We start from the raw sequence: 19,132 nt of genomic DNA, 5'->3' as shown, positions 1-19,132 counted from the left end.
AGAGGACTGTGTCAGTACCTATTGGTGCGCGAGACAAAGAAGCGAGTGCTGTGTTTTTTCGTGACGAACAGGACAGTTCAAGCTCTACTACATCGCTGCCAAGTGATACGTGTGAGCGAATTGAGTGCGCGGCAGCGTTTCGTCCGTCCGAACAGCGTGGTTCGACAGAGATGGCTCGCCACTTGAGGAATTGGGCGTGCGAGCAAAATGTTATGCATACGGCGGTGTCCGCACTACTCAGAGTATTGAAAACACACTCCTGTCTTTCGGACTTGCCATCTGACGCACGGACGCTGCTTCGAACTCCACGAGTGGCTTTGATTCAGGACTGTGCTAATGGCTCGTACTGTCATTTTGGCATTGCAGACAGCATTAATTCAATGTTTGCGAACAGTACGAATTTATCGCTAGTGTCGCAAAACATTGCACTGTTTTTTTATATTGATGGGCTTCCACTCAGTAAAAGCTCACTAAGCCAGTTTTGGCCAATTCTAGCCAGCACATCTGACATTCCAGGAAGTGGTGTGTTTTTGGTTGGATGCTATCATGGAAATCAGAAACCATCTTCTCTGGCTGACTTCCTTGGCCCTCTAGTCAAAGATTTGCTTCATCTTCTTGATAATGGACTGCAGGTTCACGGCAAGCCAGTTACCATTAGTGTGAAAGGTTTCATTTGTGATGCACCTGCACGTGCATTTATTTTAGGCACAAAGTTACATTCTGGCTACTATGGCTGTGGAAAGTGCAAACAAAAAGGTGAATATGCAGAAGGAAGGGTTGTTTTTCCAGAAACGCAGGCGCCATTGCGAACAGATGCTGACTTTGATCAAAGAGTGCAGGAAGAACACCATGTTTCTGAAACGCCACTTTCAGCACTACCAATTGGCCTTGTTTCACAGTTTCCCTTAGACTACATGCACCTAGTATGTATTGGGGTCACTAAAAAGTTGATACTTCTTTGGTTGAGAGGCCCATTGCCACATCGTTTGCCTTCAACATCTATTGAAAGGATGTCAAAATGGCTGTTGGCGCTAGCACGGACACATTGTGAGGAGTTCGCCAGGAGGCCACGATCTCTCAGAGAGATTGATCGTTGGAAAGCAACTGAGCTTCGCTGCTTCCTTTTGTATTTAGGTCCGTGTGTTCTGAGAGGTATTTTGTCGAAAAATCTGTACAATCACTTTCTGATTCTTCACACAGCAATCACCATACTTTCGAGCCCTTCTCTCTGTCGCGAGTACTGCAGCTATGCAAAGGAGCTTCTCGTTTGTTTTGTTTCATCATTCCAGTCCCATTATGGAAAGCACACTCTTTCCTATAATGTTCATTCATTGGTTCATCTGGCTGATGATGTCTTGAGATACGGGCCTCTCGACAGCTTCAGTGCATTTCCAGCAGAAAATTTCATGCATCACCTCAAGAAGTTGGTAAGGCACTCAAAGAAACCACTAGAGCAGCTGGTTAACCGAATGGCAGAACGACTGTCCTCAGGTACGTTGTTTGTCATCAAACAACTTTCTTTGGAAGGAGTAGAATGTTCGCAGATTCACAGCAGTGGCCCACTTGCAGAGTGTTGCATTGGGCCTCAGTACCACATTGCTAGCTTTCCACAATTTACCTTAAGGACTTCTGAAGGCAACAATGTCTGTACCATGGCAGATTCCACTGTTGTCATGATATCAAACTTTGCACATGATAGTCAGGGAAATAAAGTGCTAATTGGGAAAGCCCTTGAATGTTGTGGTGACCTTTACACTACACCTTGTCCTTCATCTCATCTTGGAATAGTCATCGTGAAAAAGGTTGACAGTCCTCTTTCATCAAGGATGCTCTGTGATGTTATGTCCAAGTGTGTGCTGCTGCCTCTTGCGTGTTCCCCCTCCGAATATGCACTGTTGCCTCTAATACACTCAACTGTATTGCCCCCCCTGCACATATAAAATCTGAAACTGTGGAATAGTTCATGCTTGTTGATTGCAGATATTTTTATTTCACTATAGACCTCATGAAGCTGAATAGCTTTGCTGAGCCACCTTACAACTAAGCCATCTGGCTTCTAGGTCGCACTTGGGACATTAATTTCGAACTGGCAGATGTGGCTCTGTTAACAGCTGCAGCGAACTGTCCAACTGCCACTATCAGTAGCTAAATTGCACATGACATCTCCTCATAGTGGCAATGGCAGTACTTGTTAGCATACAGAAACGTAAGCGTAGCTACTACACTTGTTACACTGCACCTGACAAATGAATGGACTGCACATTACCACTCGTAAAATCACCATGTCTGACAGCCTAAGTGGATGTCCCAAGTGTGGCCAGCATGCCAGATGGCCTGGCCACTGGGTGACTCAGCAAAGTGACATGCCATTGGTCTGCAAACATTTGTTCCCAATATATATTGAAAAGTAGAATGATAAACTACTCATACAAGGATAGTGTATATAAAATACTGTGTATTTGCACCTTATGTGATGTGGTAAACTTAAATGTTTGCATGTAAACCTGTAAATAATGCACACCATGCAATAATACTGACAATCACTGAACACTAGATTATGCCTCTACTACATAATTGTTCCTCAAATAAATTTTGTGTAAGGTTTAATGCTTAAACACAGCACACCTCAATATTTTTACCTTTTTGGGGGATTGCTTTTTTTATGCCTTTGTTTTTTACATCTGTGGTGTCCTAGACCAAAGCTGTGCCTATTGGGTTGACCTGTACACTTGTCAGAAATTTTCTGCTCTCTTTTTGTTCTCCATGCTCACAATACTAGGTTATGTATGCTGTCTTGAGGTTTGTCGATGACAACAGTGTTGCTGTTGTCCCAACTAACTGGTTGTTGAAGAATAAAAAGATGTGTTTGTGGCCGACTATGCTGGGCACCCATGAATTGACGAAAGCTGTCAAACGACGTGCCCATCTCAATCCTTCTACAACGCCTAACTTCAAGGTGAAGGTGATCAAAACTGCAGGTATGAAACAGTTTTTTGCAAATTGGTTTTATCATTTTGAGATTGCTGTTACTCTTAAAGCCATTGGCAGCCTGTACAGTAGTTGAATAAGGGAGTTGGGGGAAGCATACAGAAAAAAAAAGCTGTTCAGCATGAATAACACAGATAAATAAATATACTATGCGATTTATTTTTTCAGCAACATACGATGAAGCTCGGCAGAAGTTGCCACAAGCGGAAAATTCAGACAATGTCGACACAACAGATCAAGGTAAGGGCTTCTCCTAATTCCATTTTCAGTATCCTTATACAGTTCACATTTACAGAAAAAGGACGTGGTAAGCGGCGCAAATACGCACGCATTTTGAGCTCGTCGGATGATTCGGAAGAGGAAGACAATTTCAATCTTCCAGAACCACCCTTCTCTCAAAGGTAGTAGCTGTTTTCAGGCACTCTTTCAAAATATGCTCATCCGTGCACATATTGCAGCACTTCAAGCGCCAGTAATGATGGCAGAACAAGTAAGTGATGGCTACTTTTTGTCAGCAGTAGAACCAGCTTGCATTGCAAGTGATAAATGTGAGCTAAACCTTGGGGAGGGCTAAACAAATGTAAGCTTTAATCTGGTATTCATACTTACTGAGGCACTACACCATAAGCAGCAAGCTGAATTCCTGGTATTGCTTGAATGTGTATCACTGCATTAAATTTTGCACTGGATTGCAGCTTCCAGACAAAGGCTTACTGAAACAGCTTCTGAAAGTAAGATTTTTGTCTTTACGTAAGCACTGTAGCACCGCTGAATTTTGCTCCTGGGTACTTATTAAATTTCTGTTTTGCAGAAACCCAGCAGGCAGACTTATCTGTGCAGACAGCTCATCTATGTAAGATTTTCTCTTCTAGTAAGCAGCTATGTGCCATTGCTGCATGTGCTCACTCAATTTTTTTTCTCTTTTCTAGCCACGGTGGAAGAACAAAGAGGTTTCTAGTGGATATGCGTTGTTGGGTTTTATGTATGTATGAACAGTGCTGAAACTAATGTGGCTAAGCAAGGCTGCTGTATCAAACGTTTAGTGAAAGTGTACTTGTCCTTTACAGAGAGTGAAAATGACATCTTAAACGAATCACAAGCCCCAGGTAAATTTTGTTGCAAGTTGTCTTCTTACACTCAGCCAACAGTGCAGTAACATAATTTGATTTCATATTACCTTTGTTGCTTGCTCATTGCACTTGGTTTAGTAAATATATAGTGCATGTCATGAAATACTGATTTGGTCATGCATGAACATACTAGGACCATTTGACGAGTAGAGCTTGTTTAGAGCTGTAGTACTGAGTCATTTGTGCTTTCTTTTTTGTGACAGGCAGCCAGCAAGCTCAATGTGCTGTGCAGTCATTTCAGTCGGGTAAGCTTCATTCATAACAGTAGAAAACCAGGTGATGTCATATTTTAATATATTTTCTGCTTTTTTGCACTGGGAGTTGCCAGCTCCTGATTACTACATGCATGCATAGTTATGCATGTTCTTGTGTGAAATTGCTCGTTTCTTTTTAGCACACCAGCCTAGGGCACCATTTCTGCAGCCACGTCGTGAAAGTAAGTTTCCTTGCTGGCACCCTCGGCAGTCGGCTTGCTAAGTAATGTTTTGGCATATATGCGTATCATTTTCCTAATTTATTCCACTGCATTTGCTCAAGGCCCATTACAGTGGTCCATCTCCAGTACCCAAGGTGCGTTTTGCTATTGACTGTGTTCCATAACTCAACAAGTGTGATCAAGCTAGGAGAGACCCGTTCTTAGATATTGCGCTTCTTTTTATAGGAGGCTGGCGGAGAGCACCGGCTGCACAGTCTCGTTCAGGTGAAATTCATCTGTCACTGCAATTTTACTGCTTTTTTTTAAGACACCACCATATTTGTAAATTTTAACTTTCTGCAGACTCTCCAATTTGGATGGCACCAAGCTCCCAAGGTTTGTTGTGGAATTGAGTTTTGCTCTCCATACATGCATGATTACCGCTACATAGAGCTAGTAATTTAGCAGATAATGTTTTGAGAATTCTGCGGGTTTTTCAGAGGAAACCTTCCAGGAATACCATTCCCAGAGTTGCATTTAGGTAAATTTGATTTGAAAATTGAAACCTATGTGTGTAGCAGTTGAATGATGCACAATTGCACATTACTCTGCTTTTTCTGCAGACTCTCCACGATGGATTGCACAACATTCACAAGGTGCATTGTGCGGGGTACACTTTTCTAGCTCATATATACATTCAAAATGTCATTACAGCCAGTTATAAAAAAAAACAATCTTGCTTTGCTTTTTTGCAGAAAGTTGTCTAGGAGTACAAGCACCAGCTGCACAGACATATTCTGGTAAGTTTCCTGGGATTTTCAGCTTGTAGCATTTCATTCATAACATTTCATTCATTATTTTTCTGAATCTTGCAATATTCATGGATTCCTTGCTTCTTTATATATGTGCACTAACTGATGCCATTGTATATTTTGGAATTGCGCTTGCTTGTTCAGGAATTGGACATGCAGAATTCGCCACGCAGTCTTGTCACCTAGGTAATATTTAACACGACGTGTCTATTAGTATTTAGAATGCTACTATAAATGTGGAAAACGTTTCCTCTACATTTTTTGCAGAACTGCCACGGTGGCCTGCTTCTAGTTCTCAAGGCAAGTTGTATTATTTGTCACATCGTGGTACATGAACACATGATTGGTTACAATGTCAACAATTAAAATACAGCTGTATTGCGGAGTGATCATCTGGTTTGCTTGTTTTTCTAGGCAGCCACTGTCCAGTGTTAGTGTCACAGTTGCATCACCAAGGTAAGGCTTCATTTGTCAGAACTAACCTCAACAGCTGCACAGAGTGCACAGCCTCATTTTGTACATTTTGCGAATGTACAAAATTACATTTTACATCACATTTTACTCACAAGGTGTTTGTACAATGCTGAGGATTGATGGTTGTTGCAGCTTTGTGCTGGTGTACTTGAAAAAATCCAGTTAGCTCAGTAAAGTAGAATGAGTGTTGCTAGAATTATGCATTATTACTGCAGAAACTATGGTCTGTAGATGCCAACTTTGAATTTCGTGTCCAGGTATGTGTCTCCTTCATTTATGTGCAGCTGTAGACAACCACGCTTTCTTTGGAGGAGCTACTCTTCTTTGCTAGTGTTGTATTCCTTCCTACTAGTAGCAGCTTTTATTCTTGTCCTAAGAGAACCACTCAACAGCAATGTAACCTTTCTTTGTTCTACAAGGTTAGCGCATCTAGAATCATGGAACAACATAAGTGCTAGCTTGAAGCTGCAAAGTGTCCATGTGTGGGCCAATGTGCCCACACTGTTATTGGAGAAACAAAAGTGTTAGTGTGGGGTGTAATGCGTGAGGAGAGTTGGAAATGCAGGGGTAATTTGTAGCATTATAGGAAATTTGCCTCATCAATCATTTCACAAGTGTAGCTGTTTGGGCAAAGAGTGGGTAATGCACTGTTTGGTGTAAGAAGTGCACAGTAAATAATGAAATGATGAAAAAGGTAGAGACTGGGACCAATAGTGCAGCATGTGTCCCTGTTCTTTTGCCTCTTGTTCTTGTTTGATGTAACCACAACAAATCCTACATTGAATTAGGGAGTGTTGCATGGAGATTAATTAGCTGGTGCTCAAGAGGTTTAAGAGGATGTTAGTTATACTCGGAGCTTTGCTGTAAATGCAATTGATTCTTCATGGCTCTTAGTCTCCAGACCTTTTTTGTACAAGTGCAGTTTCCAGACATTCACAGAGTGATATTGCAGTTCAAGAAAGTGTGTAAAATGATGTATTGTTTTACAGGTGAAGCACCCAGCCATTCTCAGAGTGATTTCTCCATTCAAGAAGGTGTGTACAATGAACTTGATTATTGCACCTACCTGCCTTTGTACGATTTTAATTAATGTTTAATCTCACACTGGATTGCAGAACAGTTAGAACATAGCCACAAAAGTTTGTAAGATAGTGCAAAGTTGTCTGCTGTATAAATTTTACAAAAGACATCTTAAATCCTTGTACATTTGTTTCCAATCTACAGAACAAGCTGACCTAAGTCTGCTGGCTTCAATCAGGAAGGAGATCTCATGTAAGCACATTTTGATAAATTTTATTTTGCATACAGTTTGCTCATCAATAAGGGTATTACACAGGTATTGCACTTAAGGAATTTAGTTGATTTGGTAAATGAGAAATTTAGTATTTCCCACCTTTTTACATGCTAATAAATGCATCACTGCTCACATGAATGCACATATCTGCATGCCACTTACAGCCTTTTCTGTGCATGGGTTCAATACACTGTTTGAGTTTTCCAATTAGGTAATTTATCTTCATTTATTAAGATGTTGCCAGAATCTGTTTAATCCCATCCATAAAAAAGCCTTTGTGGTAGTGGAATACAATTTCTTATATTGACTGAGAAATGTGCTTACATTAATGCATTTGCAAACCATTAGGTAGTATTATTGTCTTCACATTTCATCTTCACATTTCAGCCACTACTCGCAGCATTTTGAAAGACATGGCTGTCATAAAAACGCAAAATGAGGCCATTTTGAACCTCTTAGGTAGTAACCGCGAGTGCGAGATGGATGAGCAGCCTGTACAGACATACCCGCTAAGGACGGTTGATGAAATTGACCATCTGGAAAGTAATTTGAAAAGCTCCAGCAGCACCCGCAGGCAACTGGTAAATAATATTCAACAACTTGGTTTTATAAGTATAATTATTTTGCTGTTCTTCAACAGTGCAAAGTCCTAGGTCACATTGGCGGCAACACAGTGCGCTCAACAACTGCAAACATCTTGAAATATTTACTTCACGATTCCGTCGCTGTCATGTACAGTCTCCATGGGCAAAAAGGAAAAAGAGCCTTGGCTGAGACAGAGTTGTGCCCCATAATTCTGGGTAAGCGGTGTGCAAGTGTCTGCAAGCTACTGTAATAAGTCGCATGCTAGATTTACAGCATTGGCTTGCTTTAATTGCACATCGAGTCACAATGTGTAATTTTGCGATCTGTAAGCTGTAACGAAACATTAAAAAATTGTTTTGCCATATGCAAGCTCAGTTTAAACACACTGGGTAGGTCACTTCTGGCAGTGGCCTACTGGCTATGGCATTGAACTGAACGCATTGTCAAATGCTTGAATACCAACCATATGTATGCAGCCCTCCACCACAGTATTTCATAATGTGGCAGTAGCTGTGGTATGTAAAACAAATCGGCAATTAGATAACTAGCTAAGTTTTCAGAACGTTAATTCAGTCACTTAATATACAAAAGATGGTTATTTGGAGACCTGTGTGGTTTTGTTGAATGCCCATTGTATAACTTAGTGCTTTTTACAGAGTCTGTACGAAAAAATGCAGCAACAGCATCTGCTTCAGATGCAGAGATCCGTACAGGTATCATGGCATGGCTAAAGAATGCACAAGCCCGTCTTGATGCAGCCATGAAGCGGTAATCTGATCCATTATTTTTAAAAATTCACATGTCTTAACTCCTCAATTTAGGCTTGTCCATGTCAGACTATTTCTATATGTGCTGGCCCGAGGGCACTCATGCTGATATTCACCTCGAGGACATTCTTGAAATATAGGCTGATATACAGACATGAAAAATAAACGAAATAATCTACAGTGCAGTTTCTAAATTCCTAAATATGCCTTCATATTCATTTCAGTTCTGAAATTTATGCAATAATTACAATGTGTTTCATGACGCATCTTTTGTATATCCAGAGCAGATATATGTTCAATAGCATTATGAAGATTTGTTCAGTTAAAAATAAATGTGCCTAATTACACGGAAAATAAACATCAGGCTGCAACTTTACAGACTGCTGAGCATTTCTTAAGTGTGAAGCAGGGCATGAATTGTTATTTTCTCATTCTTGTCGCCCATATATCCTTATCAAGGTCTGTATCTTGCTATAAATTAGTTCTTTTACCTTGCTGTAGGGCACATGTTGAAACGGACCAATGAGTAAACAGTTAAATGGTGGCAAAGCAGCCACATTTTTCAAGCAGTTGTGTGCTCACCAATCAAACTTAAGGTAAACATATAGAAGCATGCTAGGATTGACTTTTTTTTTTTTTACTGTCTTCTTTTAATTTTGATGCAGCTATTACGTTTACTCATTCGCGACACCACAAGGCCTGCTGGTTGCCATTGTTTTTGTCTAGTCGAGGTAAGCCGCATGGTTCCAAGCCAGAGCTTGACTGTTTTGTGGACTAAATACTTTTAATTTCTGGGCAGCTCTTATGTTTACTCTCACGGAACCACGAGGCGTGCTGGCTGCAGTTGTTTTTGTCTAGTCGAGATAAGCCGCGTGGTTCCAAGCCAGAGCTTGACTCTTTTGTGGACTGACTACTTTTAATTTCTACGCAGCTCTTATGTTTACTCTCACGGAACCACGAGGCGTGCTGGCTGCAGTTGTTTTTGTCTAGTCGAGGTAAGCCGCATGGTTCCAAGCCAGAGCTTGACTGTTTTGTGGACTGACTACTTTTAATTTCTACGCAGCTCTTATGTTTACTCTCACTGAACCACGAGGCGTGCTGGCTGCAGTTGTTTTTGTCTAGGTAAGCCGCGTGGTTCCAAGCCAGAGCTTGACTGTTTTGTGGACTGAATACTTTTAATTTCTATGCAGCTCTTATGTTTACTCTCACGGAACCACGAGGCGTGCTGGCTGCAGTTGTTTTTGTCTAGGTAAGCCGCGTGGTTCTAAGCCAGAGCTTGACTGTTTTGTGGACTGACTACTTTTAATTTCTATGCAGCTCTTATGTTTACTCACGGAACCACGAGGCGTGCTGGCTGCAGTTGTTTTTGTCTAGGTAAGCCGCGTGGTTCCAAGCCAGAGCTTGACTGTTTTGTGGACTGACTACTTTTAATTTCTATGCAGCTCTTATGTTTACTCTCACGGAACCACGAGGCGTGCTGGCTGCAGTTGTTTTTGTCTAGGTAAGCCGCATGGTTCCAAGCCAGAGCTTGACTGTTTTGTGGACTGACTACTTTTAATTTCTATGCAGCTCTTATGTTTACTCACGGAACCACGAGGCGTGCTGGCTGCAGTTGTTTTTGTCTAGGTAAGCCGCGTGGTTCCAAGCCAGAGCTTGACTGTTTTGTGGACTGACTACTTTTAATTTCTATGCAGCTCTTATGTTTACTCTCACGGAACCACGAGGCGTGCTGGCTGCAGTTGTTTTTGTCTAGGTAAGCCGCATGGTTCCAAGCCAGAGCTTGACTGTTTTGTGGACTGACTACTTTTAATTTCTATGCAGCTCTTATGTTTACTCACGGAACCACGAGGCGTGCTGGCTGCGGTTGTTTTTGTCTAGGTAAGCCGCGTGGTTCCAAGCCAGAGCTTGACTGTTTTGTGGACTGACTACTTTTAATTTCTATGCAGCTCTTATGTTTACTCTCACGGAACCACGAGGCGTGCTGGCTGCAGTTGTTTTTGTCTAGGTAAGCCGCATGGTTCCAAGCCAGAGCTTGACTGTTTTGTGGACTGACTACTTTTAATTTCTACGCAGCTCTTATGTTTACTCTCACGGAACCACGAGGCGTGCTGGCTGCAGTTGTTTTTGTCTAGGTAAGCCGCGTGGTTCCAAGCCAGAGCTTGACTCTTTTGTGGACTGACTACTTTTAATTTCTACGCAGCTCTTATGTTTACTCTCACGGAACCACGAGTCGTGCTGGCTGCAGTTGTTTTTGTCTAGTCGAGGTAAGCCGCATGGTTCCAAGCCAGAGCTTGACTGTTTTGTGGACTGACTACTTTTAATTTCTACGCAGCTCTTATGTTTACTCTCACGGAACCACGAGGCGTGCTGGCTGTAGTTGTTTTTGTCTAGTCGAGGTAAACCGCGTGGTTCCAAGCCAGAGCTTGACTGTTTTGTGGACTGACTACTTTTAATTTCTACGCAGCTCTTATGTTTACTCTCACTGAACCACGAGGCGTGCTGGCTGCAGTTGTTTTTGTCTAGGTAAGCCGCGTGGTTCCAAGCCAGAGCTTGACTGTTTTGTGGACTGACTACTTTTAATTTCTATGCAGCTCTTATGTTTACTCTCACGGAACCACGAGGCGTGCTGGCTGCAGTTGTTTTTGTCTAGGTAAGCCGCATGGTTCCAAGCCAGAGCTTGACTGTTTTGTGGAATGACTACTTTTAATTTCTATGCAGCTCTTATGTTTACTCTCACGGAACCACGAGGCGTGCTGGCTGCAGTTGTTTTTGTCTAGTCGAGGTAAGCCGCGTGGTTCCAAGCCAGAGCTTGACTCTTTTGTAGACTGACTACTTCTAATTTCTACGCAGCTCTTATGTTTACTCTCACGGAACCACGAGGCATTGCTGGCTGCAGTTGTTTTTGTCTAGTTGAGGTAAGCTGCATGGTTCCAAGCCAGAGCTTGACTGTTTTGTGGACTGACTACTTTTAATTTCTACGCAGCTCTTATGTTTACTCTCACGGAACCACGAGGCGTGCTGGCTGCAGTTGTTTTTGTCTAGGTAAGCCGCGTGGTTCCAAGCCAGAGCTTGACTGTTTTGTGGACTGACTACTTTTAATTTCTATGCAGCTCTTCCGTTTACTCTCAGGGAACCACGGGGCGTGCTGGCTGCAGTTGTTTTTGTCTAGTCGAGGTAAGTCGCATGGTTCCAAGCTTCACATCTTGTTGCATTCTTAAAAGCAGCCCTGAAACACTTCTTGAACATAGTGAGAAAACAATGCTGATCTGTCGTAGAGGCTGCTGTGGACATATGAACCGAATATTACTGCACTACATGAAGCAGGGAATTTACAATCGCATGTCAAACACAATGAAAAATTGCTTCCGCAATGTTGCCACATTGAAAGCAGCTGGCCCACCAATGCTATTGGCTAATTTCGTGATCACAAGAGTATTCTCAGTAATATATAATTCCTAATTTGAGTTAAATAAATGAAAAATGTCTCTAACCTCAAAAAGAGAATAATTTCATCTTTGCACTGGGCGTAGCTGCATCGTCTGCATGTGGCCTCTGAGATGGCAGCAACGTGCTGCATAGTCTATCACGGGTCAGAACAGGGTGCCACGACACTCAACTGTTGACCTTTGCTGTGCTCTCTTGGCTTCTCCACTGTGTAGCTTCCAGTACACTAGTAGACACGAAAATAGTAAGTTGGGTATTGGTGCGATTACTCTGCTTATAGTTGCAGTATTCGAAAAATGTTTACGCCATGTGATGACGTCTTTTCATAGTACGGCCATTCTATATTTAGTTAGAAAAGTGTTTCCGGGCCCCTTTGGGAAGAGTGGTTTTATAGACATGTGGTACAATACCGTAATAATAGTTGTAAGAGACACTTGAAAGGAGCAATTGCTCTCCTTGATTGCCAGGCTGGAGTACGCCTGTTGCTTCAACTTATACAACCCACCATCACCACTGAAATGAAAGTAACTGTTCTAACAGATACGTTTGCAAACCATCACCACTGCTAATGACGTACTGCAAGTCTGTGTGTGGATTAAACAATTTGCCAGTGTAATTGCACTCTACAATTGCTTTTTCATGATATATCAGAAAAATAGTGCTGAACATCATGTAGCATAGGATCTTGAGAGAAGCAATTGCTTAAAATTATAAAGTAAATGTGACCGAAGCAAAACAACGGCACATATTTTTCTATTCGAAATACGAATTGCACATCTTTATTGTAAATAATTTGTGGCTTCTTTTTCACTGCTGTATTGCAGAGCAAACCTTCATGTGAGGCCTGCAGCAGGGCAAACATCTGTGGGCGGGCAGTGGTATCCAAGAGGGAAGGGACCATTGCTGTGGATTCTGCAGCTACATCATCATTTTATATGGTCACCTTTTCTATAGTATTATTAAATTATGTAAGGTCTGCATGTCCTTTATTTTATTAATCAATAAAGCCGCTTTGTCATGAGACCAGGTGGTCATTTTTTGCTGCATGTTGTGCACATTTGCTTTGGATGAGTCATTGCACGAAAATCCCATTTATTACATATGTTACAAAATTTTATGCAGGTTATTATAAACAATGTAATGCTTCAATTTATTTTTCAGTTCTATATATTAAGATGCCGTGTCATAATTTTGCTTTTTACCATGCCAATTCAGGATAACCGTTTACATATGCTCCTGTAAGTACACCTATAAAAGCCTGCGTATTGTTTCCGAATTATAACGCAATTCTGGGAACGTCTAATTAAATTCTAATTTTGTTCTTGTCAAGATGTTTATAAAAGCGTGCTTATATAATGCTTTCGAAGCCACTACTACACAGTCCTGGGAACGTCTAATACAATTCTTGAAGTTGTTCTAGTCGAGATGTTTATTAGCCAACTTTTAGCGTAACGTTAGCAGGGCTTACTGAAGTACCTGTAGACGTCCACGGCTAGAAAAGGTCTTGACCATGACAGCTATTAGACTTTTGAATTAGCCGTTCAAGACATCTTTTAGACATCAAATAGCTGCTTCCGTGTTTCGTGGGTGACGTCTGTATGAACTTCCGTGTCCGCCTCCTCGTCAAAGTGGGCCAGAACTGGTGCTGACACCAGACGCTGTCGAAGCTCAGTGAAAGCAGTCTCTTGCTCTGAGGCCCAAACAAACGATACATCGTCCCTCGTGGGTCGAGTCAGCGGTTCCACCATCTTCGAAAAATTTTCGATGAAACGCCGGTAGTATGCGCAAAGGCCCAGGAAGCGTCGGACACCTTTCTTGTCGGTCGGTGTCGGAAACGTGGCTACAGCGGCAGTTTTCGCGGGATCGGGGCTCACGCCTTCCGCGCTGACCACATGTCTCAGAAACACAAGCTCCTTGTAGCCGAAGTGACACTTCTGAGGCTTAAGGGTGAGGTTAGCCGATCGGATGGCTTCGAGAACTTGCCGCAGTCGTTTCAGGTGGTCGTCAAATGTCGCCGAAAAAACAACCACGTCGTCGAGGTAGATGAGGCAGGTTTGCCCCTTCAGACCAGCGAGAACGGCGAGACCAGCGAGAACAACTTCCAGCACAAATAAATCTCGATGTGTGTAACAATGTAACACACGTAGGAAACAATATGGAAGTATTCAACAACAAACTAAAGGGAACATTATGAACATGGCCGATCGTTCAAAGAGGCCAAATTCTATTAAAAGAATTGTCGCACGACGCCATTCGAGCAAGCACGGTAACAGCACAGGCAACAAGCATGTCTTCCACTGCATACAGAACAACAAACTGTTGCCACAAAAGTTCGAGTGCGTTCCTTTACAGCTTATGCTGTCGAAACCTCAACTGTATGTTAAATAATTCACATGGACATAAAGGAGTTGGAAACTACGGCTTGGCATATGAACTGCATGCACTTTTGGTTTCGGTCATGAGTGAACATGACCTCGTAGGAGCACATGGAAATACACGGTAATAAGAAGCATGTCTTTGTCAGCCATGCAACAAAAATTAGACTTTCTCAGTCACAGCAATACAGGTGACACTTTGAGATACACATTATAATGCAACATAGCTCGTAACATATCATTTAACCAAATGAGGTGACCAGCGAATTGTAAAACGCACCTAAAAACAAAAAGCTTCGTATGATCAGCCCCACATTGCTTTTAACACAATGCTTAGTTGCCGTTGTAAATTTATTTTCACAGTTGTGCAACACAGAAGAAGGGAATGAAATTTAAATTTTATCAGCCACTCAAACGAGGAACAATTGCGCAAGTTCCACTTTTTAACATGAACCCCATAGTTCGAGTCCGCAAAGGTGTTGGAAATATGCTGCCAATTTAATATTGTACATCATAAAGCGTACTGAATGTGCAGCAATGGTCCGCTGTACCACGTTTGAAGATCGTTGTTGGGTGTCATTCACATTCATGTACATATAATCGTGTTATGTTACACGTCATGGCGACCTTCTTTCAGTGAAGCTTTCCGAAATTACCTGTTAGAGGATTTGTAGTAAAATTTGCCCCTATGTTACTCACAGGTGCCATTTTCCTTGTAAGACCGCAATTTTTATTTCTCTTTAAAGTTCAACACATTTCAATGCGATTGCTTTGACGGTTATGTCAGGCAAGCCACTTGTACAGTTTGGATACACTGACATTACTGTTACCAGTGGGATGGCATAATTGGCTTAGAAGCTCATTCCTAATTTTAAATTGCGAATAAACCTTCGATTGCTCAAACAGAGTTAGCACTACAGGATCGATATTTTTTTGGCCACTGTGCAAGGCAGCTGACATGCCCAAACACAACACAGTGTGCTGCAAGTAGATGAAGAAAAGCACCGGTTGTGACGTATCTCAAAATGATGATTGCTGGCCATTGACTCGTGCAAAAGGGACCTAGCTTCGTTCTTTGTGGTCTAAGTGGTCGTGTAGTGTACGACATCACAAACACGGGGCGCCAAATGCAGAGTTATACATCCGTGGGCATGGCCCGGGAGCATGAAACCAATATTTGAGGTTCGTGATAAGGAAAACTAATTCATGTTTAGTCACATCGTATGGCATGAACAATTAGAGTACAAGAGGGAATGTATACTACAAATTTCAATTTCGAGGTCAGTGGACATAGAAAAATTTCCAAAGCTGCCCTTTCAGTGGTCATTTTCAGTTGGCCGTGAGGTGGAGCTTCCTATTAGATATATGGTGGAGGCTACAAAATGCTTCAACTATTTAAAGAAAAGGAAGTATGCAACACTTTCGCATGTTTAGAAACTTCTGCAACATTGCAGGTTAGGAAAATATTACACATTCAGCTCGAAGTGACGCCTTTGTGTTAGAAAGAAGCAATCACGTGAGATTACATCCATAAGAAAATACTGCTCCTCCACATACGATGAACGTATGAGTCCCACTTTCATTTGGCAAAAATTGTTCTGCAGTCTCATGCATTAAAATTGCTTCGCGCAAACCTTTCGTCTATGTTTTTGAAGAAAGCTGTTGCTCCTCGAAAATTAGCAATTGCACACTAAATGGCTCATACGAGCACTTGCAATAGACCTCCTTGCTCTACAGTGGTGCAACAGAGTTGATGCCAAGTTGAGAAGATTCTGTCAAGGGAAATGCGAGACTGGACCCACTACCACATCAATGACAATGACAATGATGTTGATTTTGCATCAGTACTTGACGCGAGGAGCATGCAGAAAAAGCTGCCACATGGACAGCTTGACGAAGCCGCAGGCCCCCGCATTGGCGTTAGCGCGGCGTCAGCGAGCACAAAGGTAGTACATCATTGTTTAGATATGTCCTTTACACAATAGTGAGCATCGCGAACCATGCGAAGCAAATGAAGAAAAAGAAAGATGCGCTCTAACAGGTCATAGTAAAAATCATATCTAACCAATAAGCATAAAAAACAATGATAGGCACAACGGTATCGCAACTGTTCAAAAAAGAAAAGAAGAAACACAAGGGTGAGAAAGATATAATCATAACACAAGGTGTAAGAATAAAATTTGAATAAATTGAATAAGAATAATATCACTGCTATGATACTACCGGAATGTCACAAGGCCGACAGTACAGCAACCATTGAATGTCAGTTCTGGATGAAGCATCAATGACAACAAAGAAACCATACGATGTGCATGATGGTGTGGTGATGATGGCATTACGACCACTGCACGTCAACCATGAAATATTAATGCTATGTAGGAAATATGATGACAATGGCCTAACACACACAGCGAGATGACATGATGATGGAATCATGAACCTGGTATGCTGACAAAAACAGGATGACAATGGTGTCATCATGAGATCAAAGCCAATGATGGAGATGGTATTGTGCAATTCTGACTCGGAGATGCTGGCACAATGAGTGCAACGGCATGACTGATGAAATAATGACAGCTGATTTTACGGTACGACGACAACGGCATGGACAGCAGCACGATATGCAATTGCAAGGCGGTGAGAGTGATACTAAACATGACACAAATACGTTGAAGTGACAAGAAAGAAATCACAACAGCATTAGGGGGATGAAGTATTGGCAACATCGCAACGGCATGCTATAATGCCATTAAACTATGATGCTGGAACGTTGTAATGATGTGAAACCATTCTTACTGTTGTTCTTTTCTCACTGTTCATGCAAGAGGCACGGTGCATTACATTTATCTACTGCCAACAGAAAGCGAGAACACTACAGCTACAGATACCCACACTGCACGACACACAGCCACACAGGTGTTGCATTACATTCATCTACTGCCAACAGAAAGCGAGAACACTACAGCTACACATACCCACACTGCACGACACACAGCCACACAGGTGTTGCGTCTCAGAGGCGGTAAACTGCTAGCTGCAGCCCAAACACAGCACACAAGCAAAACTGCGAGTACGTGTGCCCACACTGAACGACACAGCGCCACACAGGTGTTGCATCTCAGAGGCAGTAAACTGCTAGCTGCAGCCCCTAACACAACAAGCTAGCAAAACTGCGAGTACGTGTACCCACACTGCACGACACACAGCCACGCAGGTGTTGCGTCTCAGAGGCAGTAAACTGCTAGCTGCAGCCCAAACACAGTGAAGGAGAAAAACTGGGAGTAAGTGTATTTCCACCACACGGAGCACAGTGACGCACATGTGACGCCGTGCCGGAAGTAAGCTCATTGTGCATAACTTTCTAGCTGTCCAGTGCGTGACGTTGCGCTCGACGGCGAGCTCGCTGAATGTGTAGCAAATGTGCATTGCGATTGATGCCATACAGTGCTATCTGCCTGTCCCGTGTGGCCTTTCCCCTTGCGTACAGCGTTCTGCCGCCACGGGTCGGACCGCCGTCATCACTTGGCAAGACGTCTTCCTGGTCGTCGTCGTCATCCTCACCGGCAATGTTGCTGTCGTCGCCAAGAAGCGGCTTGCTGGCGTCGAGACATAGGTTATGCAGCGCTGCACAAGCCACGACAATCTTTTCCGCTACTGCAGGGCAGTACTGCAGCGCACGATAACGCTGCAAGCAGCGGAACCGACTCTTCATAAGGCCGATGCAGCGCTCCGCCACAGACCTCATTGACGCGTGAGCTTGGTGTTGTGTCGGCAGCGGCAGGCAAGTGGGGGCCCACGCCCAGCGAGCGCGCGGCGAGCGCCGACGCAGAGAAGGATGACACGGAGCTAACTGCTCCTGATGAAAACCGGAACGAAGACTCAGCCGACTCGCGGCCGTTTATTACTAATAAAGGCTTCACACGCCAGATGACACCTCCTGATTGGTCCAAGCTCGTCACATGACAGAAGGGGGTGCGCCATCTAGCTAAACTACTATGAAACATAAATGTATGATAACAGAGATCTGACAGGGGGCGACACTATACTACATCATCCCCCCCCTGGAAACAAAGCAGGCATACAGTGAAACGCGCACACAAGACGCGCACTTAAGTCCAAAGGCAATTTCAGTTCGTTCCCCCCCACGTTCACACACGCGCACCAGTCGCACACAAAGCACGCACTTAAGTCCACAACAAATTCAGTCCGTCCGCGCCCAAGTTCACATACACGCGCACCAGTCTTGGGCACCAAAACACAGGCAGTCAGTCAAAACAAAATCCGACAAGGAACACGGCACAAGACTCGCTGCACCACAACAAGGAACACATTTTACACCTGTGAGAACGAAAACTGAACTGTTTCCTAAATGTCACAGCGAGGCCCCTAGCCGTGGCATTTCGAAGGCTGCAATACGCTCTAGATTCAAGAGACATAATCATCGAGCCACGGAGGCCGTTTTCTGTCACGCTGAGGACGCGTGCGTACCTCAGAAGAACTTTGGGGGTTGCGACGCGTATTGGTCGACTTTGAAGACCCAGTCGTCCCACTACTATTTCCCTCCCCCTGGTTGGAAAATTGAATGTGGTTGTCACTCAAAGCTGGAGAGGGTTGCCCAGGAAGCTCCTCTCGACGTCCCAACAAGTCCTGGGATGCTACTGATTCCCCCACGGAATCCGAAGCGATTGCCGACTCGGAAGTGATACAGTCAGACGAACTACTTAACTGATGCCTATGAAAGGACGACGTCACGACAGACGAGTCCCCCGCAGGGGCGTCTGCGTCAGCAGGCGTTTGGTGTGTTGCGACACCACGTACCCGAGCACACGAGGGTTGGACCCTGCCGCG

At 43.2% G+C, this 19,132-nt stretch overlaps 2 protein-coding genes and 2 long non-coding RNA genes across 10 annotated transcripts; all 4 read left to right on the top strand.

The window, feature by feature from the left end:
- Nucleotides 1-359: 359 nt before the first annotated feature.
- Nucleotides 360-2,044, top strand: LOC140216204 (uncharacterized). The gene is made up of 2 exons (XM_072286607.1): nucleotides 360-1,588; nucleotides 1,981-2,044. The coding sequence occupies exons 1-2, from the start codon at nucleotides 381-383 to the stop codon at nucleotides 2,042-2,044; spliced, it is 1,272 nt and encodes a 423-aa protein (XP_072142708.1). The 5' UTR covers nucleotides 360-380.
- Nucleotides 2,045-3,137: 1,093 nt separating this feature from the next.
- LOC126539698 (uncharacterized) lies at nucleotides 3,138-5,680 on the top strand. The gene is made up of 17 exons (XM_072286223.1): nucleotides 3,138-3,228; nucleotides 3,284-3,389; nucleotides 3,447-3,478; nucleotides 3,684-3,719; nucleotides 3,800-3,841; nucleotides 3,918-3,938; nucleotides 4,056-4,094; nucleotides 4,322-4,363; nucleotides 4,513-4,554; nucleotides 4,656-4,688; nucleotides 4,780-4,818; nucleotides 4,897-4,929; nucleotides 5,036-5,074; nucleotides 5,157-5,189; nucleotides 5,289-5,333; nucleotides 5,490-5,531; nucleotides 5,613-5,680. The coding sequence occupies exons 1-17, from the start codon at nucleotides 3,138-3,140 to the stop codon at nucleotides 5,678-5,680; spliced, it is 783 nt and encodes a 260-aa protein (XP_072142324.1).
- Nucleotides 5,681-5,751: 71 nt separating this feature from the next.
- LOC140216221 (uncharacterized) lies at nucleotides 5,752-7,508 on the top strand. The gene is made up of 3 exons (XR_011892919.1): nucleotides 5,752-5,801; nucleotides 6,809-6,853; nucleotides 7,044-7,508. It is a non-coding gene; the product is annotated as an uncharacterized lncRNA (long non-coding RNA).
- A 1-nt stretch (nucleotide 7,509) lies between these two features.
- On the top strand, nucleotides 7,510-12,932 carry LOC140216220 (uncharacterized). Of its 7 annotated transcripts, none has more exons than XR_011892918.1 (6): nucleotides 7,510-7,694; nucleotides 7,754-8,466; nucleotides 8,967-9,196; nucleotides 9,265-10,343; nucleotides 11,576-11,639; nucleotides 12,734-12,932. It is a non-coding gene; the product is annotated as an uncharacterized lncRNA (long non-coding RNA). The 7 variants fall into 7 exon arrangements; XR_011892913.1 differs by lacking the exons at nucleotides 7,510-7,694; nucleotides 7,754-8,466; nucleotides 8,967-9,196; nucleotides 9,265-10,343 and adding exons at nucleotides 10,351-10,861; nucleotides 10,930-11,247; nucleotides 11,316-11,380; nucleotides 11,449-11,507; XR_011892914.1 differs by lacking the exons at nucleotides 7,510-7,694; nucleotides 7,754-8,466; nucleotides 8,967-9,196; nucleotides 9,265-10,343 and adding exons at nucleotides 10,351-11,115; nucleotides 11,184-11,247; nucleotides 11,316-11,380; nucleotides 11,449-11,507.
- Nucleotides 12,933-19,132: the final 6,200 nt, after the last annotated feature.

Source organism: Dermacentor andersoni, chromosome 2, assembly GCF_023375885.2.
Source record: "Dermacentor andersoni chromosome 2, qqDerAnde1_hic_scaffold, whole genome shotgun sequence".
NCBI classification, from domain to species: domain Eukaryota; kingdom Metazoa; phylum Arthropoda; class Arachnida; order Ixodida; family Ixodidae; genus Dermacentor; species Dermacentor andersoni.
The sequence above is the reverse complement of the archived record's forward strand: the minus strand, read 5'-3'. Positions and strand labels throughout refer to the sequence as shown.